This window comes from Papio anubis, chromosome 6 (genome assembly GCF_008728515.1).
Source record: "Papio anubis isolate 15944 chromosome 6, Panubis1.0, whole genome shotgun sequence".
In the NCBI taxonomy this organism is placed as follows: domain Eukaryota; kingdom Metazoa; phylum Chordata; class Mammalia; order Primates; family Cercopithecidae; genus Papio; species Papio anubis.
In genome coordinates this window covers 52,379,633-52,406,085 of record NC_044981.1, presented here as the reverse complement: position 1 = coordinate 52,406,085, position 26,453 = coordinate 52,379,633, and the positions used below count along the sequence as shown (strand labels likewise).

Sequence of the window (26,453 nt, the reverse complement as noted above, 5' to 3'; positions counted from 1 at the left end):
TGCGTTTGTCTGAGTGTGCACTCGTCTGAGAGAGTGCTCCTCTGAGTATACGCTCGTCTCAGTGTGTGTTCCTCTGAGTATGATCTCCTCTGAGTGTGCACTCCCCTGGGTGTGCACTCGTTTGAGTGTGAGCTCCTATGAGTGTGCGCTCCACTGAGTGTAAGCTCCTCTGAGTGTGTGTTCGTCTGTGTGAGCTCCTCTGAGTGTGCTCTCATCTGAGTGTGCACTCATCTGAAAATGTGCTCTCTGAGTGTGCGCTCCTCTGACTGCGATCTCTTCTGAGTGTGTGCTCATCTGAGTGCATGCTCCCCTGAGTGAGTGCTCGTCTGGGTGTGCGCTCCCCTGAGCGTGTACTCACTTGAGTGCACGCTCCCCTGAGCATGTGCTCCCCTGAGTGTGCACTCCTTTGAGTGCGCGCCCCTCTGAGTGTGCGCTCGTCTGAGTGTGGGCTCCTCTGAGTGTGCGCTCCTCTGTGTGTGAGATCCCCTGAGTCCATGCTTGTCTGAGTGTGTGCTCCCCTGAGTGTGTACTCCCCTGAGTGTGGGCTCTCCTGAGTGTGTGCTCTCCTGAGTGTGAGCTCGTCTGAGTGTGCACTCCCCTAGAGTGTGCTCCCCTGAGTGTTCTCTCCCCTGAGCGTGCACTCCCATGAGTGTGTGCTCCCCTGAGTGTGAGCTCCTCTGAGTGTGCACTCGTCTGTGTGAGCTCCTCTGAGTGTGCATTTTTCTGAGTGTGCACTCGTCTGAGAGTGTGCTCCTCTGAGTGTACGCTCATCTGAGTGTGTGCTCCTCTGAGTATGATCTCCTCTGAGTGTGCGCTCCCATGGGAGTGTGCTCGTCTGTGTGTGAGCTCCTATGAGTGTGTGCTCCTCTGAGTGTGAGCACCTCTGAGTGTGTGTTCGTCTGAGTGTGAGCTGCTCTGAGTGTGCACTCCTCTGAGCTTGAGCTCCTATGAGTGCGCACTCGTCTGGGTGAGCTAGTCTCTGCGCTCGTCTGAGGGTGCACTCGTCTGAGAGTGTGCTCTTCTGAGTGTGCGCTCATCTGAGTTTGTGCCGTGAGTGTCATCTCCTCTGAGCGTGCGCTCATCTGAGTGCATGCTCCACTGAGTGCATGCTCGTCTGAGTGTGCGCTCCCTTGAGTGTGCACTCCCATGAGTGTGCGCTCCCCTGAATGTCCGCTCGTCTGAGTGTGAGCTCCTATGAGTGTGCACTCCTCTGAATGTGAGTTCCTCTGAGTGTGCACTCGTCTGTGTAAGCTCCTCTGTGCGCTCCCCTGAGTGTGCGCTCCCCTGAGTGTGCGCTTCCCTGAGTGTGAGCTCCTCTGAGTGTGCACTCGTCTGTGTGAACTCCTCTGAGCATGCATTTGTCTGAGTGTGCACTCGTCTGAGAGAGTGCTCCTCTGAGTGTACGCTCGTCTCAGTGTGTGCTCCTCTGAGTATGATCTCCTCTGAGTGTGCACTCCCCTGGGTGTGCGCTCGTTTGAGTGTGAGCTCCTATGAGTGTGCGCTCCGCTGAGTGTAAGCTCCTCTGAGTGTGTGTTCATCTGTGTGAGCTCCTCTGAGTGTGCTCTCATCCGAGTGTGCACTCATCTGAAAATGTGCTCTCTGAGTGTGTGCTCATCTGAGTGCATGCTCCCCTGAGTGAGTGCTCGTCTGGGTGTGCGCTCTCCTGAGCGTGCACTCCCTTGAGTGCGCGCTCCCCTGAGTATGTGCTCCCCTGAGTGTGTGCTCCTTTGAGTGCGCGCCCCTCTGAGTGTGCGCTCATCTGAGTGTGGGCTCCTCTGAGTGTGCACTCCTCTGAGTGTGAGCTCCTCTGAGTGTGTGTTCGTCTGTGTGAGCTCCTCTGATTGTGCTCTCATCTGAGTGTGCGCTCCTCTGAAAATGTGCTCTCTGAGTGTGTGCTCATCTGAGTGCATGCTCCCCTGAGTGAGTGCTCGTCTGGGTGTGCGCTCCCCTGAGCGTGCACTCCCTTGAGTGCGCGCTCCCCTGAGTATGTGCTCCCCTGAGTGTGTGCTCCTTTGAGTGCGCGCCCCTCTGAGTGTGCGCTCGTCTGAGTGTGGGCTCCTCTGAGTGTGCGCTCCTCTGTGTGTGAGATCCCCTGAGTCCATGCTTGTCTGAGTGTGTGCACCCCTGAGTGTGTACTCCCCTGAGTGTGGGCTCTCCTGAGTGTGCGCTCCCCTGAGCGTGCTCTCCCCTGAGTGTGCACTCCTCTGATTACGTGCTCCCGAGTGTGAGCTCGTCTGAGTGTGCGCTCCCCTGAGTGTGCACTCCCCTGAGAATGCTCTCCCCTGAATGCACACTCATCTGAGTGTGAGCTCCTATGAGTGTGCGCTCCTCTGAGTGTGAGCTCCTCTGAGTGTGTGTTCGTCTGAGTGTGAGCTGCTCTGAGTGTGCACTCCTCTGAGCTTGAGCTCCTCTGAGTGTGCACTCGTCTGGGTGAGCTAGTCTGCGTGCTTGTCTGAGTGTGCACTCGTCTGAGAGTGTGCTCTTCTGAGTGTGCGCTCATCTGAGTTTGTGCTGTGTCACCTCCTCTGAGCGTGCGCTCATTTGAGTGTTTGCCCCACTGAGTGCATGCTTGTCTGAGTGTGCACTCCCTTGAGTGTGCACTCCCATGAGTGTGCGTTCCCCTGAATGTGCACTCGTCTGAGTGTGAGCTCCCATGAGTGTGCGCTCCTCTGAATGTGAGTTCCTCTGAGTGTGCACTCATCTGTGTGAGCTCCTCTGTGTGCTCCCCTGAGTATGCACTCCCCTGAGTGTGCGCTCCCCTGAGTGTGAGCTCCTCTGAGTGTGCAGTCGTCTGTGTGAGCTCCTCTGAGCGTGCATTTGTCTGAGTGTGCACTCGTCTGAGAGAGTGCTCCTCTGAGTGTACGCTCGTCTCAGTGTGTGCTCCTCTGAGTATGATCTCCTCTGAGTGTGCACTCCCCTGGGTGTGTGCTCGTTTGAGTGTGAGCTCCTATGAGTGTGCACTCCACTGAGTGTAAGCTCCTCTGAGTGTGTGTTCGTCTGGGTTGTGCTCCCCTGAGTGCGTGCTCCCTTGAGTATGTGCTCCCCTGAGTGTGCAATCCCCTGAGTTTGCGCCCCTCTGAGTGTGCGCTTGTCTGAGTGTTGGCTCCTCTGAGAGTGCGCTCCTCTTTGTGTGAGCTCCCCTGAGTCTATGCTTGTCTGAATATGCGCTCCCCTGAGTGTGGGCTCTCCTGAGTGTGAGCTTGTCTGAGTGTGCCCTCCCCTAGAGTGTGCTCCCCTGAGTGTTCTCGCCTCTGAGTGTGCACTCCCATGAGTGTGCACTCCTCTGAGTGTGCACTCGTCTGTGTGAGCTCCTCTGAGTGTGCGTTTGTCTGAGTGTGCGCTCGTCTGAGAGTGCGCTCCTCTGAGTGTACACGCGTCTGAGTGTGTGCTCCTCTGAGTATGATCTCCTCTGAGTGTGCGCTCCCATGGGTGTGCGCTCGTCTGTGTGTGAGCTCCTATGAGTGTGCGCTCCTCTGAGTGTGAGGTCATCTGAGTGTGTGTTCGTCTGAGTGTGAGCTCTTCTGAGTGTGCACTCGTCTGCGTAAGCTCCTCTGTGCACTCATCTGCATGTGTGTTCTTCTGAGAGTGTGCTCTTCTGAGTGTGCGTTCATCTGAGTGTGCGCTGTGTCAACTCCTCTGAGTGTGCGCTCATCTGAGTGTGTGCTCCTCTGAATGTGTTCCCGAGTGCACGCTCCCCTGAGTGTACTCACCCCTGAGTGTGCCCTCCTCTGAGTGCACGCTATCCTGAGTGCGTGCTCCCATGAGTACGTGCTCCCCTGAGTGTGTGCTCCCCAGAGTGTGAGTTCCTCTGATTATGCACTCATCTGAGTGTGATCTCATCTGAGTGTGTGGTCATCTGAGTGCGTGCTCCCCTGAGTGCATGCTCGTCGGGGGTGTGCGCTCTCCTGAGTGTGCACTACCCTGAGTGTGTGCTCCCCTGACTGTGTGCTCCCCTGAGTGTGCGCTCCCAGCATGCGTGCCCCTCTGAGTGTGCGCTTGTCTGAGATGCGATCCTCTGAGTGTGCGCTCCTCTGAGTGTGAGCTCCTCTGAGTGTGTTCGTCTGTGTGAGCTCCTCTGAGTGTGCTCTCATCCGAGTGTGTGCTCATCTGAAAATGTGCTCTCTGAGTGTGCGCTCGTCTGAGTGCGATCTCTTCCGAGTGTGTGCTCATCTGAGTGCATGCTCCCCTGAGTGAATGCTCATCTGGGTGTGCGCTCCCCTGAGCGTGCAATCCCTTGAGTGTGCACTCCCCTGCGTATGTGCTCCCCTGACTGTGCACTCCTTTGAGTGTGCGCCCCTCTGAGTGTGCGCTCGTCTGAGTGTGGGCTCCCCTGAGTGTGCGCTCCTCTGTGTGTGAGATCCCCTGAGTCCATGCTTGTCTGAGTGTGTGCTCCCCTGAGTGTGTACTCCCCTGAGTGTGGGCTCTCCTGAGTGTGTGCTCCCCTGAGTGTGCACTCCTCTGAGTACGTGCTCCCGAGTGTGAGCTCGTCTGAGTGTGCACTCGTCTGAGAGTGTGCTCCTCTGAGTATGATCTCCTCTGAGTGTGCGTTCCCCTGGATGTACGCTCGTCTGAGTGTGAGCTCCTATGAGTGTGCGCTCCTCTTAGTGTGTGTTCGTCTCAGTGTGAGCTCTTTTGAGTGTGCACTCCTCTGAGCTTGAGCTCCTCTGAGTGTGCACTCGTCTGGGTGAGCTAGTCTGTGCACTCGTCTGAGTGTGCACTCGTCTGAGAGTGTGCTCTTCTGAGTGTGCGCTCATCTGAGTTTGTGCTGTGAGTGTCATCTCCTCTGAGCGTGTGCTCATCTGAGTGCGTGCTATACTGAGTGCATGCCAGTCTGAGTGTGCGCTCCCCTGAGTGTGCACTCCCATGAGTGTGCGCTCCCCTGAATGTGCGCTCGTCTGAGTGTGAGCTCCTATGAGTGTGTGCTCCTCTGAATGTGAGTTCCTCTGAGTGTGCACTCATCTGTGTGAGCTCCTCTGAGTGTGCGCTCGTCTGAGTGTGCACCCGTCTGAGAGTGTGCTCCTCTGAGTGTACGCTCGTCTGAGTGTGTGCTCCTCTGGGTATGATCTCCTCTGAGTGTGCGCTCCCCTGGATGTGCGCTCGTCTGATTGTGAGCTCCTATGACTGTGCGCTCCTCTGAGTGTCAGCTCCTCTGAGTGTGCCCTCATCTGAGTGTGCGGTCCTGTGAGTGTGATCCCCTGCGAGTGTGCGCTCATCTGAGGGCATGCACCCCTGAGTGCACACTCGTTTGAGTGAGCCCTCCCTTGAGTGCATGCTCCCCTGAGTGCACGCTCCCCTGAGTGTGCGGTTTTCTCAGTGTGCGCACCTCTGAGTGTGCGCTCCCCTGAGTGCACGCTCCCCTGAGTGTGCCCTCATGTGAGAGTGTGCCCCTCTGAGTGTATCATCGTCTGGGTGTGTGCTCCTCTGAGTATGATCTCCTCTGAGTGTGCACTCCCCTGGATGTGCGCTCGTTTGTGTGTGAGTTCCTCTGAGTGTGCACTCCTCTGACTGTGAGATCCTCTGAGTGTGTGTACCTGTGAGTGTGAGCTCCTCTGCGTGTGTGTTCCTGAGAGTGTGAGCTCCTCTGAGTGTGCGCTCCTCTGAGTGTGAGCTCCTCTGAGTGTGCAGTCGTCTGGGTCAGCTCCTCTGTGCGATCATCTGAGTGTGCTCTTCTGAGTGTGCACTCATCTGAGCGTGCGCTGTGTCATCTCCTCTGAGTGTGCGCTCATCTGATTGTGGGCTCTGCTGAGTGCCTGCTCGTCTGAGTTGCGCTCCCCTGAGTGTGCACTCCCCTGAGTGTGTGCTCCCCTGAATGTGCGCTCGTCTGAGTGTGAGCTCCTATGAGTGTGCGCTCCTCTGAATGTGAGTTCCTCTGGGTGTGCACTCGTCTGTGTGAGCTCCTCTGTGCACTCCCCTGAGTGTGCACTGCCCTGAGTGTGCGCTCCCCTGAATGTGCGCTCGCCTGAGTGCAGGCTCCCCTGAGTGAGCTCCCCTGAGTGTGAGCTCCTCTGAGTGTGCACTCGTCTGTGTGAACTCCTCTGAGTGTGTGCTTGTCTGAGTGTGCACTCGTCTGAGAGTGTGCTCCTCTGAGTGTACGCTCGTCTGAGTGTGTGCTCCTCTGGGTATGATCTCCTCTGAGTGTGCGCTCCCATGGGTGTGTGCTCGTCTGTGTTTGAGCTCCCATGAGTGTGCGCTCCTCTGAGTGTGAGCTCCTCTGAGAGTGTGTTCGTCTGAGTGTGAGCTCTTCTGAGTGTGCACTCCTGAGTGTGAGCTCCTCTGAGTGTGCACTCGTCTGCGTGAGCTCCTCTGTGCGCTCATCTGAGTGTGCATTCGTCTGAGAATGTGCTCTTCTGAGTGTGCGTTCATTTGAGTGTGCGTTGTGAGTGTCAACTCCTCTGAGTGTGCGCTCATCTGAGTGTGTGCTCTTCTGAATGTGTTCTCCCCGAGTGCACGGTCCCCTGAGTGAATGTGCCCCTGAGTGTGGCCTCCCCTGAGTTCTCGCTATCCTGAGTGCGCGCTCCCCTGAGTGCGTGCTCCCCTGAGTGTGTGCTCCCCAGAGTGAGAGTTCCTCTGATTATGCACTCATCTGAGTGTGATCTCCTCTGAGCGTGCGCTCATCTGAGTGCGTGCTCCACTGAGTGCATGCTCATGTGGGTGTGCGCTCCCCTGAGTGTGCACTCCCATGAGTGTGCGCTACCCTGAATGTGCACTCGTCTGAGTGTGAGCTCCCATGAGTGTGCGCTCCTCTGAATGTGAGTTCCGCTGAGTGTACACTCGTCTGTGTGAGCTCCTCTGTGTGCTCCCCTGAGTGTGCACTCCCCTGAGTGTGAGCTCCTCTGAGTGTGCACTCGTCTGTGAGCTCCTCTGAGCGTGCATTTGTCTGAGTGTGCACTCGTCTGAGAGAGTGCTCCTCTGAGTGTACGCTCGTCTCAGTGTGTGCTCCTCTGAGTATGATCTCCTCTGAGTGTGCACTCATCTGAGTGTGAGCTCCTATGAGTGTGCGCTCCACTGAGTGTAAGCTCCTCTGAGTGTGTGTTCGTCTGGGTTGTGCTCCCCTGAGTGTGCACTCCCCTGAGTGCGTGCTCCCTTGAATATGTGCTCCCCTGAGAGTGCAATCCCCTGAGTTTGCAGCCCTCTGAGTGTGCACTTGTCTGAGTGTTGGCTCCTCTGTGTGTGCGCTCCTCTTTGTGTGAGCTCCCCTGAGTCTACGCTTGTCTGAATATGCACTCCCCTGAGTGTGGGCTCTCCTGAGTGCGTGCTCTCCTGAGTGTGAGCTCGTCTGAGTGTGCCCTCCCCTAGAGTGTGCTCCCCTGAGTGTTCTCTCCCCTGGGTGTGCACTCCCATGAGTATGCGCTCCCCTGAGTGTGAGCTCCTCTGAACATGCGTTTGTCTGAGTGTGCACTCGTCTGACAGTGTGCTCCTCTGAGTGTACGCTCGTCTGAGTGTGTGCTTCTCTGAGTATGATCTCCTCTGAGTGTGTGCTCCCATGGGTGTGCGCTCGTCTGTGTGTGAGCTCCTATGAGTGTGCGCTCCCCTGAGTGTGAGCCTCTCTGAGTGTGTGTTCGTCTGAGTGTGACTGCTCTGAGTGTGCACTCCTCTGAGCTTGAGCTCCTCTTAGTGTGCACTCGTCTGGGTGAGCTAGTCTCTGCACTCGTCTGAGGGTGCACTCGTGTGAGAGTGTGCTCTTCTGAGTGTGCGCTCATCTGAGTTTGTGCTGTGAGTGTCATCTCCTCTGAGCGTGCGCTCATCTGAGTGCGTGCTATACTGAGTGCATGCCAGTCTGAGTGTGCGCTCCTCTGAGTGTGCAGTCCCATGAGTGTGCGCTCCCCTGAATGTGCGCTCGTCTGAGTGTGAGCTCCTATGAGTGTGCGCTCCTCTGAATGTGAGTTCCTCTGAGTATGCACTCGTCTGTGTGAGCTCCTCTGTGCGCTCCCCTGAGTGTGCGCTCCCCTGAGTGTGTGCTCCCCAGAGTGTGAGCTCCTCTGAGTGTGCACTCATCTGTGTGAGCTCCTCTGAGCATGCGTTTGTCTGAGTGTACACTCGTCTGAGAGAGTGCTCCTCTGAGTGTACACTTGTCTCAGTGTGTGCTCCTCTGAGTATGATCTCCTCTGAGTGTGCACCCCCCTGTGTGTGTGCTCGTTTGAGTGTGAGCTCCTATGAGTGTGCGCTCGCTGAGTGTAAGCTCCTCTGAGTGTGTGTTCGTCTGGGTTGTGCTCCCCTAAGTGTGCACTCCCCTGAGTGCGCGCTCCCTTGAGTATGTGCTCCCCTGAGTGTGCAATCCCCTGAGTTTGCACCCCTCTGAGTGTGCGCTTGTCTGAGTGTTGGCTCCTCTGTGTGTGCGCTCCTCTTTGTGTGAGCTCCCCTGAGTCTACGCTTGTCTGAATATGCGCTCCCCTGAGTGTGGGCTCTCCTGAGTGTGTGCTCTCCTGAATGTGAGCTCGTCTGAGTGTGCACTCCCCTAGAGTGTGCTCCCCTGAGTGTGAGCTCCTCTGAGTGTGCATTTGTCTGAGTGTGCACTCGTCTGAGTGTGCACTCGTCTGAGAGTGTGCTCCTCTGAGTGTACGCTCATCTGAGTGTGTGCTCCTCTGAGTATGATCTCTTCTGAGTGTGCGCTCCCATGGGTGTGTGCTCGTCTGTGTGTGAGCTCCTATGAGTGTGTGCTACTCTGAGTGTGAGCTCCTCTGAGTGTGTGTTCATCTCAGTGTGAGCTCTTCTGAGTGTGCACTCCTCTGAGCTTGAGCTCCTCTGAGTGTGCATTTGTCTGGGTGAGCTCCTCTGTGCACTCGTCTGAGTGTGCTCTTCTGAGTGTGCGCTGTGAGTGTCATCTCCTATGATTGTGCGCTCATCTGATTGCGTGCTCTGCTGAGTGCCTGCTCGTCTGGGTTGCACTCCCCTGAGTGTGCACTCCCCTGAGTGTGCGCTCCCCTGAATGTGCGCTTGTCTGAGTGTGAGCTCCTATGAGTGTGAGTTCCTCTGGGTGTGCACTCGTCTGTGTGAGCTCCTCTGTGCGCTCCCCAGAGTGTGCGCTCCCCTGAGCGCATGCTCCCCTGGATGTGCACTTGTCTGAGTTTGAGCTCCTCTGAGTGTGTGCTCCCCTGAGTGCTTGCTCACCTGAGTGCACGCTCCCCTGAGTGCACGCTCGTTGGAGTGTGCAATCCCCTGTGTGTGCTCCCCAGAGTGTGCACTCCTCTGAATGTGAGTTCCTCTGGGTGTGCACTCGTCTGTGTGAGCTCCTCTGTGTGCTTCCCTGAGTGTGCACTGCCCTGAGTGTGCGCTCACCTGAATGTGCACTCCCCTGAGTGCTCGCTCCCCTGAGGGTGTGCTCATCCTTATGTGTGCTCCCCTGAGTGTGCACTCCCCTGAGTGTGCGCTCCCCTGAGTGTGCATGCTGGTCTGAGTGCACGCCCCCCGGAGTGTGCACCCCCCTGAGTGTACACTCCCCTGAGTGTGCACTCCCCTGAGTGAACGCTCATCTGAGTGTGCACTCCACTGTGTGTGCACTCCCCTGAGTGTGCGCTCCCCTGAGTGTGCACTCCCGATTGTGCGCTCCACTTAGTGCGGGCTCCCCTGAGCGCACAATCCCCTCAGTGTGCGCTCCCCTGAGTGCGCGCTCCCTTGAGCGTGCATTCCCCTGAGTGTGCACTTCCCTGAGCACATGCTCGTCTGAGTATGCACTCCCCTGAGTGTGCGTTCCCCTGAGCGTGAACTCTCCTGAGTGTGCACTCCCCTGAGTGTGCCCAGAGTGTGCGCTCCCCTGAGTGTGCACTCCCTGAGTGCGCGCTCCCGATTGTGCGCTCCCATGAGTGCACGCTCGTCTGAGTGTGCGCTCCCCTGAGCGTGCACTCTCCTGAATGTGGGCTCCCGAGTGTGCCCAGAGTGTGCACTTCCCTGAGCGTGTGCTCCCCTGAGTGTGCGCTCCCGATTGTGCGCTCCCCTGGATGCCCGCTCCCTTGAGTGCATGCTCATCTGAATGTACGCTCACCTGAGTGTGCACTCCCCTGAGCGTGCACGCTGGTCTGAGTGTGCGCTCCCCGGGGTGTGCACCCCCTGAGTGTACGCTCCCCTGAGTGTGCACTCTACTGAGTGTGCACTCCCCTGAGTGTGCACTACCCTGTGTGTGCTCTCCCGATTGTGCGCTTCACTGAGTGCAGGCTCCCCTGAGCGCACACTCCTCTGAGTGTGCGCTCCCTGAGTTTGCACGCTGGTCTGAGTGCGCGCTCCCCAGAGTGGGCACTCCCCTGAGTGTGCGCTCCCCTGATAGCATGCTCATCTGAGTGTGCATTCCCCTGAGTGCGCGCTCTCCCGGGTGCGCGCTCCCCTGAGTGTGCACTCCCCTGAGTGTGCGCTCCCCTGAGGCAAGCTCGTCTGAGTGTGCGCTCACCTGAGCATGAACTCTCCTGAGTGTGCGCCCCCCTGAGTGTGCCCAGAGTGTGCGCTCCCCTGAGCGTGTGCTCCCCTGAGTGTGCACTCCTGATTGTGTGCTCCCCTGAGCGCTCGCTCCCCTGAGCGTGCGCTCCCCTGAGCACGCGCTTTCTTGAGTCTCAGTGTGCGCTCCCCTGAGTGAGCGCTCCCCTGAGTGTGCGCTCCCCCGAATGTTCACTCCTCTGAGTGCATGCTCCCCTGAGTGCATACTCATCTGAATGTATGCTCACCTGAGTGTGCACTCCCCTGAGTGCACGCTCGTCTGAGTGTGCACTCCACTGAGTGTGCACTCCCCTGAGTGTGCGCTCCCCTGAGTGTGCGCTCCTGATTGTGCACTCCACTGAGTGCGGGCTCTCTTGAGCGCGCTCTCCCCTGAGTGTACGCTTCCCTGAGTGAGCGCTCCCCTGAGTGTGCACTCCCCTGAGTGTGCGCTCCCCCGAGTGTGCGGTCCTCTGTGTGTGCACTCCCCTGAGTGTGCACTCCCCTGAGTGTGTTCCCCCATGAGTATACGCTCCTCTGAGTGTTCACTCCCCTGAGTGCACACTCGTCTGAGTGTGCACTCCTCTGAGTGTGCGCTCCCCTGAGTGTGCACTCCCCTGAGTGTGCTCTACCCTGAGTGTGCGCTCAATTGAGTGTGTGCTCCCCTGAGTGAGCACTCCCCTGAGTGCGCACTCGTGTGAGTGTGCATTTCCCTGATTGTGCGCTCCCCTGAGTGCACTCTCGTTTGAGTGTTCACTCCCCTGAGTGTGCGCTACCCTGAGTATGCACTCCCCTGAATGTGCTCTACCCTGGGTGTGCACTCGTCTATGTGAGCTACTCTGTGCGCTCCCCTGAGTGTGTGCTCCCGAGTGCACGCTCCCCTGAATGTGCACTCTCCTGTGTTTGCGCTCCCCTGAGTGTACGGTCCCCTGAATGTGAGCTCCTCTGAGTTTGCACTCCTCTGAGTGTGAGCTCCTCTGAGTGTGCTCCCCTGAGTGTGCGCTCATCTGAGAGTGTGCTCCTCTGAGTGCGTGCTCATCTGAGTGTGTCCTCCTCTGAGTGTGATCTCCTCTGAGTGTGCGTTCATCTGTGTGCGTTTTCCCGAGTGCACACTCGTCTGAGTGTGCGCTCCCCTGTGTATGCACTCCCCTGAGTGTGTGCTCCTTAGAGTGTGATCTCCGCTGAGTGTGCGCTCCCCTGAGTGTGCCCAGAGTGTGCACTCCACTGAGTGTGCGCTCCCCTGAGTGTGCACTCCCCTGAGGCACGCTCGACTGAGTGTGCACTCCCCTGAGTGTGAGCTCTCCTGATTGTGCGTTCCCCTGAGTGTGCACTCACCCGAGTGTGCACTCCTCTGAGTGCATGCTACCCTGAGTGCACACCCATCTGAATGTACGCTCACCTGAGTGTGCGCTCCCCTGAGTCTGCGCTCCCCTGAGTGTGTGCACCCCTGAGGCACGGTCATCTGAGTGTGCACTCCCCTGAGTGTGTGCTCCCCCGAGTGTGCTCTTCTGAGTGTGCACGCTGCTCTGGGTGCGCGCTCCCCTGAGGGTGCGCTCGTCTGAATATGCGCTCACCTGAGTGTACGCTTCCCTGAGTGTGCGCTCCCCTGAGTGTGTATGCTGGTCTGAGTGCGCGCTCCCTTGAGTGTGCACTCCCCTGAGAGTCCTCTCCCCCGAGCGTGCGCTCCCCTGAGTGTGCGCTCCTGATTGTGCAATCCACTGAGTGTACACTCCCCTGAGCGTGCGTTCTCCTGAGTGTGCACTCCTCTGATCCCATGCTCATCTGAGCGCACACTCCCCTGAGCGCGCACTCCCCTGAGCGCGCTCTCCTCTGAGCGTGCGCTCCCCTGAGTGTGCGCTCCCCTGAGTGTACGCTCCCTGAGTGTGTGCCACCGATTGTGTGCTCCTCTGAGTGTGCGCTCCCCTGAGCGTGTGCTCCCCTGAGTGTGCGCTCCCCTGAGCGTGCGCTCCCCTCAGCATGCACTCCCTGAATGTGTGCTTTCCTGAATGTGCACTCCCCTGAGTGTGCACTCCCGATTGTGCGCTCCCCTGAGTGCACGCTCCCTAGTGCACGCTCCCTTGAGCATGCATTCCCCTGAGTGTGCGCTCCCCCAGTGTGCACTCCCCCGAGTGTGCACTCGCCTGAGTGTGCACTCCCCTGAGTGTGCACGCTGGTCTGAGTGCACGCTCCCCTGACTGTGCACTTCCCTGAGCGTGTACGCCGCTCTGAGTGCACGCTCCCCCGAGTGTGTGCTCCCCCGAGTGTGCGCTCCCCTGAGTGTGTGCTCCTCTGAGTGTGCATGCTGGTCTGAGTGCCCGCTCCCCTGAGTGTGCACTCCCCTGAGTGAGCACTCCCCTGAGGGTGCGCTCATCCGAATGTGCGCTCGTCCGAATGTGCGCTCTCGAGTGTGCGCTTCCTTGAGTGTGCACGCCCTTGATTGTGCGCTCCCCTGTGTGTGCACTCCCCTGAGTGTGCATGCTGGTCTGAGTGCACGCTCCCCTGAGTGTGTACTCACCTGAATGTGCGCACCCTTGAGGCACGCTCGCCTGAGTGTGCACTCCCCTGAGTGTGCGCTCCCCTGAGTGTGTACGCTGGTCTGAGTGCGCACTGTGCACTCCGCTGAGTATGCGCTCCCCTGAGTGTGCACACTGGTGTGAGTGCTTGCTCCCCTGAGTGTGCACCCCCCTGAGTGTGCACTCACCCGAGTGTGCGCTCCCCCAAGTGTGCGCACCCCTGAGTGCACACTCCCCTGAGTGTGCACGCTTGTCTGAGTGTGCGCTCGTCCTAATGTGCGCTCCCCTGAGTGTGTCCACAGCGTGCACTCCCGAGTGTGCGCTTCCCTGAGTGTGCGCTCCCCTGAGTGTGCGCTCCCCTGAATGTGCGCACCCTTGAGACACGCTCGTCTGAGTGTGCACTCCACTGAGTGTGCACTCCCGAGTGTTCGCTCCCCTGAGTGTGCCTAGAGCGTGCAATCCCCTGAGTGTGCGCTCCTCTGAGTGAGCACTCCCCTGAGTGTGCACGCTGGTCTGAGTGCACGCTCCCCAGACTGTGCACTTCCCTGAGTGTGTACGCCGGTCTGAGTGCACGCTCCCCCGAGTGTGCGCTCCCCCGAGTGTGCGCTCCCCTGAGTGTGCGCTCCCCTGAGTGTGCATGCTGGTCTGAGTGCCCGCTCCCCTGAGTGTGTACTCACCTGAATGTGCGCACCCTTGAGGCACGCTCGCCTGAGTGTGCACTCCCCTGAGTGTGCAGTCCCCTGAGTGTGTACGCTGGTCTGAGTGCACACTCCCTTGAGTGTGCACTCCGCTGAGTATGCGCTCCCGAGTGTGCACCCCCCTGAGTGTGCACTCACCCGAGTGTGCGCTCCCCCAAGTGTGCGCTCCCCTGAGTGCGCACTCCCCTGAGTGTGCACTCTGGTCTGAGTGCACGCTCCCCCGAGTGTGCACTCCTCTGAGTGTGCACTCCCCTGAGTGTGCAGTCCCCTGAGTGTGCACGCTGGTCTGAGTGCGCACTCCTTTGAGTGTGCACTCCGCTGAGTATGCGCTCCCCTGAGTGTGCACACTGGTGTGAGTGCCCGCTCCCCTGAGTGTGTACTCACCTGAATGGGCGCACCCTTGAGGCATGCTCGCCTGAGTGTGCACTCCCCTGAGTGCGCGCTCCCCGGAGTGTGCACTCCCCTGAGTGTGCGCTCTCCTGAGTATGCGCTCCCCTGAGTGTGCCCAGAGCGTGCACTCCCCTGAGTGTGCGCTCCCCTGAGGCAAGCTCATCTGAGTGTGCGCTCCCTTGAGTGCACGCTCCCGAGTGTGCGCTCCCCTGAGTGCGCACTCCCCTGAGTGTGCACACTTGTCTGAGTGTGCGCTCCCCTGAGTGTGCACTCCCCTGAATGTGCACGATGGTCTGAGTGCACGCTCCCCCAAGTGTGCACTCCCCTGAGTGTGCACTCCCCCGAGTGTGCGCTCCCCTGAGTGTGTACGCCGGTCTGAGTGCGCACTCCCTTGAGTGTGCACTCCCTTGAGTGTGCGATCCCCTCAGTATGCGCTCCCCTGAGTGTGCCCATAGCGTGCACTCCCTGAGTGTGCGCTCCCCTGAGTGTGCACTCCCCTGAGGCAAGCTCGTCTGAGTGTGTGCTCCCCTGAGCGTGAACTCTCCTGAGTGTGTGCTACCCTGAGTGTGCGATCCCCCGAGTGTGCACTCCCCTAAGTGTGCACTCCCCTGAGTTTGCACTCCCCTGAGCGTGCACTCTCTTGAGCATGCTCTCCCCTGAGCGCACGCTCATCTGAGTGTGCACTCCCCTGAATGTACGCTCCCCTGAGTGTGCACTCCCCTCAGTGCACGCTTGTCTGTGCGCTCCCCTGAGTGTGTGCTCCCGATTGTGCGCTCCACTGAGTGCGGGGTCCCCTGAGCGTGCACTCTCCTGAGTGTGAGCTCCCTGAGTGCCTGCTCCCTTGCGTGTGCATTCCCCTGAGTGTGCACTCCCCTGAGCACATGCTTGTCTGAGTGTGCACTCCACTGAGTGCACGCTCCCCTGAGTGTGCACTCCCCTGAGTGTACCCTTCCCAAGCGTGCGCTCCCCTGAGCGTGCCCTCCCCTAAGCGTGAGCTCCCTGAGTGTGTGCTCCCGATTGTGCGCTCTCCTGAGTGTGCACTCCCGAATGTGCGCTCCTCTGAGTACGCGCTCCCCTGAGTTCGCGCTTGTCTGAGTGTGCAGTCCACTGAGTGTGCACTCCCCTGAGTGTGCCCTCCCCCGAGTGCACGCTCCCCTGAGTGTGCACTGCCCTGAGTATGCTCTCTCCTGAGTGCACGCTCGTCTGAGTGTGCCCACCTGTGAGCATGTGCTCCCCCGAGTGGGCAATCCTCTGTGCGCTCCCCTGAGTGTGCTCTACCCTGAGCGCACGCTCCTCTGAGTGCGTGCTCCCCTGAGCACATGCTCGTCTGAACGTGCGCTCCCGTGAGTGTGCACTCCCCTGAGTGTGGGCTCCCCTGAGTGTGCGCTCCCCTGAGTGTGTGCTCCCCTTAGCACGTACTCCCCTGAGTGTGCGCTCCCCTGAATGCACACTCGTCTGAGTGTGCCCTCCTCTGAGTGTGAGCTCCCATGGGTGTGCACTCCTCTGAGCGTGAGCTCCTCTGGGTGTGCACTCGTCCGTGTGAACTCCTCTGTGCGCTCGTCTGAGTGTGCACTCCCCTGAGTGTGCACTCGTCTGTGTGAGCTCTTCTGAGTGTGCACTTGTCTGAGTGTGCGCTCCTCTAAGAGTGTGCTCCTCTGAGTGTGCACTCATCTGAGTGTGCGCGCCTCTGAGTGTGATCTCCTCTGAGGGTGTGCTCATCTAAGTGCATGCTCCCAAGTGCACGCTCATCTGAGTGTGCGCTCCCCTGAGTGTGCACTCCTCTGAGTGTGCGCTCCCCTGAGTGTGCACTCCTCTGAGTGTGCGCTCCCCTGAGTATGCACTCCTCTGAGTGTGCACTCCTCTGAGTTTGTGCTCCTCTTAAGTGCGTGCTCCCCTGAGTGCACTTTCATCTGAGCATGCACTCCCCTGAGTGTGCACTGCCCTGATTGCGTGCTCCCCTGAGTGTGTGTTCCCCTGAGTGCGTGCTCCCCTGAGTGTGAGCTCCTCTGAGTGTGCACTCGTCTGAGTGTGCTCCTCTGAGTGTGGTCTCCTCTGAGTCTGCGCTCCCCTGAATGTGCACTCGTCTGAATGTGAGCTCCTATGAGTGTGCGCTCCTCTGAGTGTAAGCTCCTCTGAGTGTGCACTCGTCTGTGTGAGCTCCTCTGAGTGTGCGCACATCTGAGTGTGTGCTCCTCTGTGCGCTCACCTCAGTGTGCGCTCCCAAGTGTGCACTCATCTGTGTGAGCTCCTCTGAGTGTGCGCTCGTCTGAGTGCACGCTCCCCTGAGTGCACGCTTGTCTGAGTGCACATTCGTCTTAGTGCGTGTTCCCCTGAGTGTGCGCTCCCCGGAGTGTGAACTCCTCTGAGTGTGCACTTGTCTGAGTGTGCGCTACTCTGAGTGTGATCTCTTCTGAGTGTGTGCTCATCTGAGTGCGTGCTCCCCCAAGTGCACGTTCGTCTGAGTGCGCGCTCCCCTGAGTGTGGTTATTTGAAAGTTCATTCAAAAAAAGCAAACTCCCATGAAGAAAAGCCACAATGAAACTATTCTCAGCTCTTCTACTGAGGTGAGACTGACATCTGCTGGCCTCCTTCTCCTGTGCAGACACTCTCTGGAAAGAATATATTTTTGCAAGATTCTAATCCTATTTATGCAAATGTATCTAGAATTATAGTTATTTGAAAAGAAATGCAAGAGTGCATTTATACAGGAGAGGTACTAAGAGCAAGATACAATAATATTTCAGTTACAATAATATTTCAGTTATACCTTTGGAGACCAGGAGGAAGGCAGTGTGATGTGGTGCTAAAGAGCAGATGCTCTGGTCCCTAACTGGCTGCAGGTTCAAATCCAAGTTCTACAACTCACATTTAGGGTTGGGATTGAGGAAATCACAGGTCAACAATAAATACTTTTCTCTTTCTCTCTCTCTCTCTCCTCTCTCTCTCTCTCTCTCTCACACACACACACACACACACACAAAATGATTCAAAGATTCTTTAAGAAATTTGTTTCAAATTTTCATCATCATTTATAAAGCTCTTTAATTGTTAGTGATAATTATGTGTTTATAGAAATTAAGGTGACTGACAATATAAGAGAAAATGAAAAAGAGAAACCAGAAATAAAGAAAATAAAGGGAGAGACAAAAAGACGAAGATAGAGTCAGAGGTAGATATGGAAAAAAAGGCAAAAGGTGAAGTGGCAGATCCAGGCATAAAGAAACAAACGCCTAAGAAGACAGAGACAGAGAAATCTTGAGTAAGGAAGCCACCCAGAAGATCGTTCACTTCCCTCAAACTAAAACTACTCGATAAAGTAGAGGAAAAATGATCCAAGAGTATTTAAGCTGTTTGTCGGCTGACATATCTCATTTAGCTGGTTGGTCTCCTAAGCTGCCAATTTTCTCCTTGTGACTCTGTGGTAAGAAAGATTGTGCACAGTTCCTGTGGCTCCTCCATGAGGCAGCAGAACTCTCTCTGTAATATTCTCTGTAATGAAAAGCACATTTCTGAGGCAACACTAAGAAGTCAAGAGTTTCATTTAAAAGGGAGCTTCTTAAAGTAGGAAGTCCCTTTGGATGTGTGCAGCAGTATCATAGCGCCTGGAATTTTGGAGTTAGCACTGAACACTTCATTTTCTTATAATCTGTTTAATAGCACTGGGGTGATTATACTTGGGGAAGCAGGAGGGGTGAGATGTAAATGCAGCCAAGGCATGTATATGATGTCTAGGTGGCTCCACCTCAATGAACCCCAGGACAGCAGTTGAGGAAGTGTAACCTATTCAGCTGAAATTAAAAATAAACCAGAATTAATCTAGATATGCTGAAAACTAGAATGAAATATGCTTCCTCTGCTATAATTTTTCTGCCTTTTGTTTGCAGTAGAAATCAGATTTACCCTCTCTTAATCTCTGATTCATTATCCATAATATACGGACACCAACAACCTACCCTATTTACCCTGAAGGATTATGAACATCAAATGAAATAATGTATGTGAAAACACTGAAAAATTTTCCAGTACTAAAAAATTATGGAATCATAAAAAAAAAAATTCTTTCTGGATAGGTGGCGAAGTAAACAGCCTTGGAGAATAGAAAGATGTGAAGCAAAAGCCATCTCCAAGCAGAAAAACCACTCCTGACAGGACCATGCCTTCACACTGGGCATTTGGGTGAAAGCTCTCAGAAGCCATGATATGGAGGCTTAAGCACTGGGTTAGCCAATGGGAATATTAGGCACACAAAAGTTCTGTCTCTCACTCTGAGGGTTGATTTAAACAGATGTTCTATCCATTCCTCATTTGAACAAGCTGTTATCAAGTTGGTTTCAAATTACCAAGGAAGAAAAACTGAATATGCCCTTCCATCCCTCGAATTGTGGATTAGAAGTGGCTATATAGGTGCTGCTGGAGAAGGACCAAATGAAGCTTCTCCTATGAGCAGGTTCCAACCTTGGTCTTAGTTGTCACTCACCAACCCTTGGTTGTGTGTGTGTGACTCACAGAATGAGGATCCTGGGCAGGGATGCATTTTTTCCCAGGTCCCAGGCACCCCTGGCTCTCAAGTGAACATTTGATCCCAAAAAGTCAAACAGTGACCACACAGAGGAAATGAATCACAGTCATGTCATCACTTACATGCTTTTCCTGTTATTTGAGATAATTATGCTCTGTCACATGATTGAGTTCTTTAAAATTTAAAACTTTGAAAACCACATAGAATTAATTATTAATATTGTCTTAGAAACAATCTCCTAATTGTGCCTAAAAAACAAGTAGTTGGACAAAAAGACTCAGAAAAGTTCTTTCCAGAATGGTAATGTTGGTTTGTTTTTATTTCCCTAGTTATATGAAAGGTGGATGTAATCATGATTTTGTGACCTTGGCAGAAAAGTCCAAATAGAAAGCACATACCCCCAGGGTAGGCAAAAAGAAATGATCATAACTGCAATTTATATTTATTTTTTACCTAATATTTTTAACAATTACAACATATATTTATGAAGTGCATAATGCCAAAATGCACTTAAACAATTTAAATATTTACATGATACATAAATATAAATTTTCATTAATATCAGTGCCCTATGCCCAAAAAACTTTGCGGAACATGGAAATACAGTTGTTGGGAACAGGCCCCCTAAAATCTGGCCATAAACTGGCCCCAAAAATAGCCATAAACAAAATCTCTGCAGCACTGTGACATGCTCATGATGGCCATAATGCCCACGCTGAAAGGTTGTGGGTTTACCAGAATGAGGGGAAGGAACACCTGGCCCATCCAGGGCGGAAAACTGCTTAAAGGCCTTCTTAAACCACAAACAATAGCATGAGCGATCTGTGCCTTAAGGACATGCTCCTGCTACAAATAACTAGCCCAACCCATCCCTTTATTTCCACCCATCCCTTCGTTTCCCATAAGGGATACTTTTAGTTAATCTAACATCTATAGAAACAAAGCTAATGACTGACTTGCTGTTACTAAATACCTTGGTAAATCTCTGTTCAGTGCTCTCAGCTCTGAAGGCTTTGAGACCCCTGATTTCCCAGTTCACACCTCTATATTTCTGTGTGTGTGTCTTTAATTCCTCTAGTGCCACTCGGTTAAGGTCTCCCAGACAGAGTTGGTCTTGGCATACAATGAAGTATATTCTGCCATGTAAAAAAAAGTCACATGTTGCCTGGTAGTTTGGGTGATACTAAAGGCTTGGTTCTGTCGCAAGCTAACATGTGTCATAGGTTAACATTAAAATCCTTGAAGTTTTATCCTAAGAGCCACCAGTAAAATAGTGAAAATTCATTAATGTAATCAATTACAACTGATATAGTTTGGATGTCAGTCCCTCCAAATTTCATTGAAATGTGACCCCCAGTGTTGGAGGCGGGCTGGTTAGGAAGTGTTTGGGTCATGAGAGTAGAGCCCTCAGGAATCCCCTGTGGAACTGAGTGAGCTCTTGATCTATTAGTTCATGTGAGAGCTGGTTGTTTAAAGAGTCTGGTGCCTCCCTCCCCTCTCTCTTGCTTCCTTTTCCAACATGTGACATCCCTGCCTTCCCTTCACCTTCCACCATGACTGGAAGCTTCCAGGGGCCTCTGCAGAAGCCAAGCAGTTGCTGGTGCTATGCTTATACAGCTTGCAGAACTGTGAGCCAAACAACCCTCTTTTCTTTTTCAATTGCCCAACCTCAGGTATTCCTGTATAATAAGGCACAACAGACTAATACGTTAACTAAAACAGAACTAACGGAGCCCGGTCTAGTAGCATTACGGATATCATTGTATAACACACATGTAAACTACACACAAAGCCAGGAAAATCCTAGTGTCAATCATAGGAATTACCTTTATATTTCTCGATAGAAGTGTGTCATAATGTTGTAGCCACGTAAAGCTAACTGGGAATTGAGTTTTTCTTCAATCCAAAGTCTGGGAAATTAAACTTGATCTTCAAAATGACAGTTAAGGGCATAAGAAGCTAACATGGCAACCACATCCTTGTCAAAAAAGTGCAGCCCTTTATATTGACCTAATCTGACAAATGTGAAGAATTACAGACAGAAAAGGTGGTACACCACTGGCTTAAACATAACAGCAAGGAGCCATCTATGCCTGTTATGTGTGTAACTTACTGTGATTACGTGATTCACTTTCCGGAATGAGGCACGCTTCGAAGTTGACTCATCGGCAAAATCAGGTGAGCTGGGTTCTAAGACAGTGCTTTCCTAGGAGACAAAAATTAACTTACCAAGTTCCTCTTATTTTATTATGTCTGGCCTTGAATTTTAAATAAATAGAAATGATCCACATAGTCTTCCATTCACCTCATTCTGACAGAATCCAACCTCCAAAGCTATGGAGATATTGACTTCCTCCTGATTCAATGAATAAAATTAGGATGACAGAATCCCCTGGGCATGATTTGCTCTGTAAAGTGCTGCTAAACAAGGCCGTAAATTCCACTCCTCAGCTACTGCCAAGGACCAAAGCGAACAGAAAACGCAATTCAGAGGTCAACTGCAAGAGGTTTTCAAAATTGTGCCTTTATTAATACACAACTGATTAATACAAGGACATGGACAATAGGTTATTGCTACTTATCAACCTAATTGCCTAACACTCTTACTTACCCTGATTTGTGGTTGACAAAAAAGTAGATCCTTTATTGGTCTCAGTGAGTCCTCAGCTTGCTTTCTTCCCTACATTCTGCCCCTCACTTTGATAAACCATGTCTACTCATTACCTTGGTAATAATTATGATACTCATGTAACCAATTTTGTTTATCTGGCTTTCCTTAATGTTCATATTTTTATGGATGAATTGATTGATCTGCCGATTTTAATGGGGAGACTTAGTGTTATGCTTGTATCCAGATGAATTCAGACTGATGAGTAAAGTGGTCACGTAAGTATCATAATGATTACCAAGGTCAATAACTCCCAATCCAGCATCCTTATCGATACCACACTGTACATGTCTTACAAAAAGGATTTAAAATATCATGCAAGTGTAATTGCCAGGAATTACTGTAGATCAGTGGTCCCCAACCTTTTTGCCACTAGGAACCAGTTTCGTGGAAGATCATTTTTCCATTGACCAGGAGTGGCAGTTGGGGGTTGGTTTCAGGAATAAACTGTTCCACCTCAGACCATCAGGCATTAGGACATTAGATTCTCATAAGGAGCAGGCAAACTAGATCCCTCGCATGCACAATTCACAATAGGGTTTGGGCTCCTGTGAGAATCTAATGCCGCAGCTGATGTAACAGAAGGCAGAGCACAGGTGGTAATGCTCACTCTCCTGCCGCTCACCTCCTGATGCACAACCTGGTTCCTAACAGGCCACAGACCAGTACCAGTCCGAGGCCCAGGGGCTGGGTACCCCTGCTCTAGATGATGCCTGCTGGAGTCTCTACCTAGCCCATAATCCTTATTCTCTGAAATTTGGGTTTCATGTTTATACTCTGTCATCCAGACTCGGCCTCCACCACAGCTGACTGGACAAGCAGGGATCACCTGACCATGAACTCACCTGACCATGGGATGGCCTGACCCGGAGGAATCATCTGGCCAGTGAAAATCACCTAAGTAACAAGGATCACCTGTTCTCTGAAATCCAAAAGTTAAAAGCATATGAAAAAATGCCTAACAACCCTAATCATCAGATAAATGCAAATTAAAACCACAATGACGTATTATCTTATACCAGTCAGAATAGCCATTATTAAAAAGTAAAAAATAATGGATGTTGGTGAGGATAGGGATAAAAAAGAATGTTTATACACTGTTGATGAGAATGTAAATTAGTACAACCTCTATGGAGAACAGTTTGGAGATTTCTCAAAGAGCTAAACATAGAACTACCACTCAACCCGGCAATCCGACTACTGGGATTTACTGGTATCTACCCAAAATAAAGAAATCAGTCAAAAAGACACCTGCACTCATAGTTTAATCACAGCACTATTCACAATAGCAAAGTTATGGAATCAACCTAAGTATCCATCCACGGATGAATGGATAAAGAAAACATGGTATATATACAGCATGGAAGACTAGGCAGCCATAAAAAAGAATGAAATCATGTCTTTTGCAACAACGTGGAGAAACTGGAGGCCATTATCTAAAGAAAACCAACTCAGAAACAGAAAGTCAAATAGAGCATGTTCTCACTTATAAGTGGAAGCTAAATAATGTGTACACAGGAACATAGTGCGGAGTAATAGACATTAAAGACTCAAACAGTAGGATGGTGGGAGGGGGTACAGAATGAGAAATTACTTAATAGATACAATGCATGTTATTCAGGTGATATGCATGCTAAAAGCCCAAATTTCACCACAATGCAATATATCCATGTAATAAAACTGCAATTGTACTTCTTAAAATTTATGCAAATAAAAAACCAAAAACAAAAGCAAACAAAAAAAACTTTATACAGAGATCGTTCTGTAAAATCAGGGAAAACTGCAATTGTATTCCTCTAATAAAGTCAGTCTAATAAAGTTTTCCTCTTTGTTTTGAGATGTTTAGGGTTTTAAAAAATTTAATTCCAAATAAATAAATAAATACATTAATAACACAAAAGGAAAATTCGCAGTCAAAAATTCAATTCTACATATTTATTTGATATGGGCACCATTGGCATTTATACCCATTCTTTTGCTTTGGTTGTTAATGCTCTTTAAAGTTAACATTTTTGATTTTTGAACAACAAAATATATAACAGAAAAAAATTTAGACTTGGTCTGCTATTTTATTCCATTTATGATTCTGATACATTACACTAAATCTAGTTTAAAACTGAAAAATACAAAGATCCCCCAGGAAAAAGTCTTAACTTTTTCTAATTTCAGTGTTTGAAATGGTTTGACAGGTAACTGTGATCCATATTTTAATACCCATGCGTAGTAAAAAAAGGTTTTGTTTTATATTTTTTGTTGTTACTTTTATCTTTATGAAGATGAACAATAAAATAAAATTATACAACAATTGTTAAATAAACCAGCGTTCTCAAAGGGCAGATGCACACACCTCAGGGATATGCAATCCCCAGAAGAGGTTCATTGTAGTGTAGGAAAGAAATATTAGAATTTCAGTCTATCATAGCCTTTTATATTTCAATTTTTCTATAGGTGTATCTTATAATTGCCACAATGTATTAGTGCAATATTAGGTATATAATTTATTTTTTTAAATAGACATACATATATTGGGTCTGCAAGCTCAAAAATGTTCCGAGTGCCCTTTTGAAAAGCTTAGGAACCACTGAAAGTCAAGAGTGCCACTTTTTCTTGCCAGCCTTTTTCAATCCTAGAACACAGCACCATCTGGTGGTACCCTGAGATAATGCATGCATGATGTTTGAGTCGTTTTTATAAGAAAAATACTGTTGTCATTCAGATAACAAGACAAATCAATAATAACCATTCTAAATTAGTAATACACCATTTTAACTAAATCAAGAGCAACTATGAAAATAGTATTTCTATTGTTTCCTACTACTGCTTCTAGGCCCTTCGGCCTTTTTTCCTGAGCACACCAGCTCATTAGCTGCACCCTTCTCCATACTTCATAGGTACCCCGCTTAAACCACTTGTCCCGCAGACTTACAGTGATGTGCTTACATGTCATTCTCTTTCTATTAATTATAAAGAAACACTGTCTAGTAAAAAGATAATATGACCCACAAATGCAAGTCACACACATAACTTTCAATTTTCTAGTAGCCACACTTTAAAAAATAATAAGAAATAGATAAGATGTATCTTAGTATATTGTATATAATCTTAATTGTATATAATCTTAATTGTATATTGTGTATTATCTTAATACATTATATTATATATACATATATAAGACTTATCTTAATATATTATATATAATCTAATGTATTTAAAACATCATTTTGATATATAATATATGAAACATTAATAATGAAATAGTTACTTTTTTGTATGAGGTCTTCACAATTCAAAGTGAGTTTTATATCTATAGCATGTCTCAGCTGGGACTTGCCACATTTCCAGTGCACAATGACTATGTGTGTCTAGTGGTCGCTGAATTGGACAGTGCAGTTCTAAAGGCAAGGTCTAGTGTCTTCTCGCACTTAGTGAATGTTCAGTAAATGGTGCCAAACTCCTGACCTCGTGATCCACCTGCCTCAGCCTCCCAAAGTGCTGGGATTACAGGTGTGAGCCACCATGTCTGGCATTTACTTTGTATCTTTTATGGTTAGTACATGGGGATAAAAGTAAGGCAACCCTCCTTTAGAACTCTGAGTATTAAATCTATGACATCAACACAGAATAGGTAAGATTGGCGATTGGCAGAAATAATCTAGACACAGTGGTCAGGGCCAACATGTGTCGATGTGCAGGCTGGGTACTATGTAACCTTACACAGTCCCAGTCAGGTGCACAACCTACAGACCACAACTGGCAGCCTTGAGAGTGATTTTCTCTCAGGTCACGGAAGGAAGACAAACCCTGGAAATCAAATCTAGGCTCTACCGAGTATAAACAAAAGCTGAATATTATCAAGACTGCTGAGACGTCTGAAAGAAGAATGTGTGGCTGAAGGAGATGGGCCTCAAATCCAATCCTGCCTTCATGACTAGAAGGTAAATGCCATTTTTTACCAAGACCAGGCTCACATTCTTTTGATCCCCTGTATTTTGCCCAATAGGCTCTGCAGTTCATGACCTGCAATCAATGTTCAATGTTTATTTTCTCTACTGGTGCTTTGCAAGAGGCAAATTTTATTTGGGCGAACAATAATCACAAAATAAATACAAGGATCCCCTTTCACTGATAAAGTACTGGAAAAATATCACAAAACTGCTATTAAAACACTCAGTTGGCATGGAGTTGGAGCTCCATGTCCACATTTTAAACGTAAATGGCTCTTAAGAAAGACAGTTTTACCCAGTTTGGCCTGATAAGTAATTTAAAGTAATCTGAAGTGCTTCTGAGGAAATTTCCTTCAAAAGAGAGAGAAAAAAAAAAACAGAAGTTACAAGTTGTGATACAGATTTAAGTAACCATGTAATACAATTCAGAGTGTTAAAAGGCATATCTTCTCTACCATACCTCTGGCTGTTTGCCTTTTCCTGGTATGGCAGGCGTTTTTGTTGCATTTTCCTTGAACTGCCTGTCAGTGAGAACCCCCTGAGAATATAGGAAAATTTTATCACACCTTTCCTCCAACTCATACTTGGCTTCAGAATGAAAAAAAAGAAAAAAGAAAAAAAAAAAAACACTGGGAAAGAGTAATTGCATTTTCAATCATGGTTATTCAGCTGCAACAGAGTCAAGGCTAGTTAATTCTTATTTGCTGACATACAGGTCTTAACCAAGTTTACATTTCACCCACTACAAAAAAAAAAAAAAAAAAAAAAAGGCAAGAACTGTGTGGGCTCATTAAGCCCTCATTACTTTTCAGACATGACACAGTGTAATTTGTGAAATGATCTAACTTCACTGAACCCAAGAGGTGAGGCCAGGACATTGGCTCACCACTTGATTTTTACCTTTCTTTTCATCATAACTTAGTCAAATCTGATTTTGAGACTATCTTTTCAAATCATAAAAATTTGGCCAGGCACAGTGGCTCATGCCTGTAATCCCAGCACTTTGGGAGGCCAAGGTGGGCGGATCACGAGGTCAGGATCAAGACCATCCTGGCTAACTCAGTGAAACCCCATCTCTACTAAAAATACAAAAAATTAGCCGGGCGTGCTGGCGGGTGCCTGTAGTCCCAGCTACTCAGGAGGTTGAGGCAGGACAATGGTGTGAACCTGGGAGATGGAGCTTGTAGTGAGCTGAGTTCGCACCACTACACTCCAGTCTGGGTGACAGAGCAAGACTCCATCTCAGAAAAAAAAGTTACATTATCTCAGGAAGGAAAAAAAATGCTCCATAATCCATTCAAATCAAACACACATTCAGTGCTT

General features: G+C 51.0%; 1 protein-coding gene across 1 annotated transcript; it reads right to left on the bottom strand.

Moving 5' to 3' along the window:
- Window positions 1–14,211: 14,211 nt before the first annotated feature.
- LOC110743084 lies at window positions 14,212–22,200 on the bottom strand. Its single transcript, XM_021937380.2, has 2 exons — window positions 20,632–22,200; window positions 14,212–17,488 (listed from the first exon to the last, which is right to left on the bottom strand). Exon 2 carries the CDS (start codon window positions 15,716–15,718, stop codon window positions 14,984–14,986), a length of 735 nt encoding a protein of 244 aa, XP_021793072.2. The 5' UTR covers window positions 15,719–17,488; window positions 20,632–22,200; the 3' UTR covers window positions 14,212–14,983.
- Window positions 22,201–26,453: the final 4,253 nt, after the last annotated feature.

Bases quoted from the DNA above. Each gene is read 5' to 3' on its own strand.
- LOC110743084 (XM_021937380.2), bottom strand. From the start codon at position 15,718: ATGAGCACACCCTCAGAGGAGATCACACTCAGAGGCGCGCACACTCAG.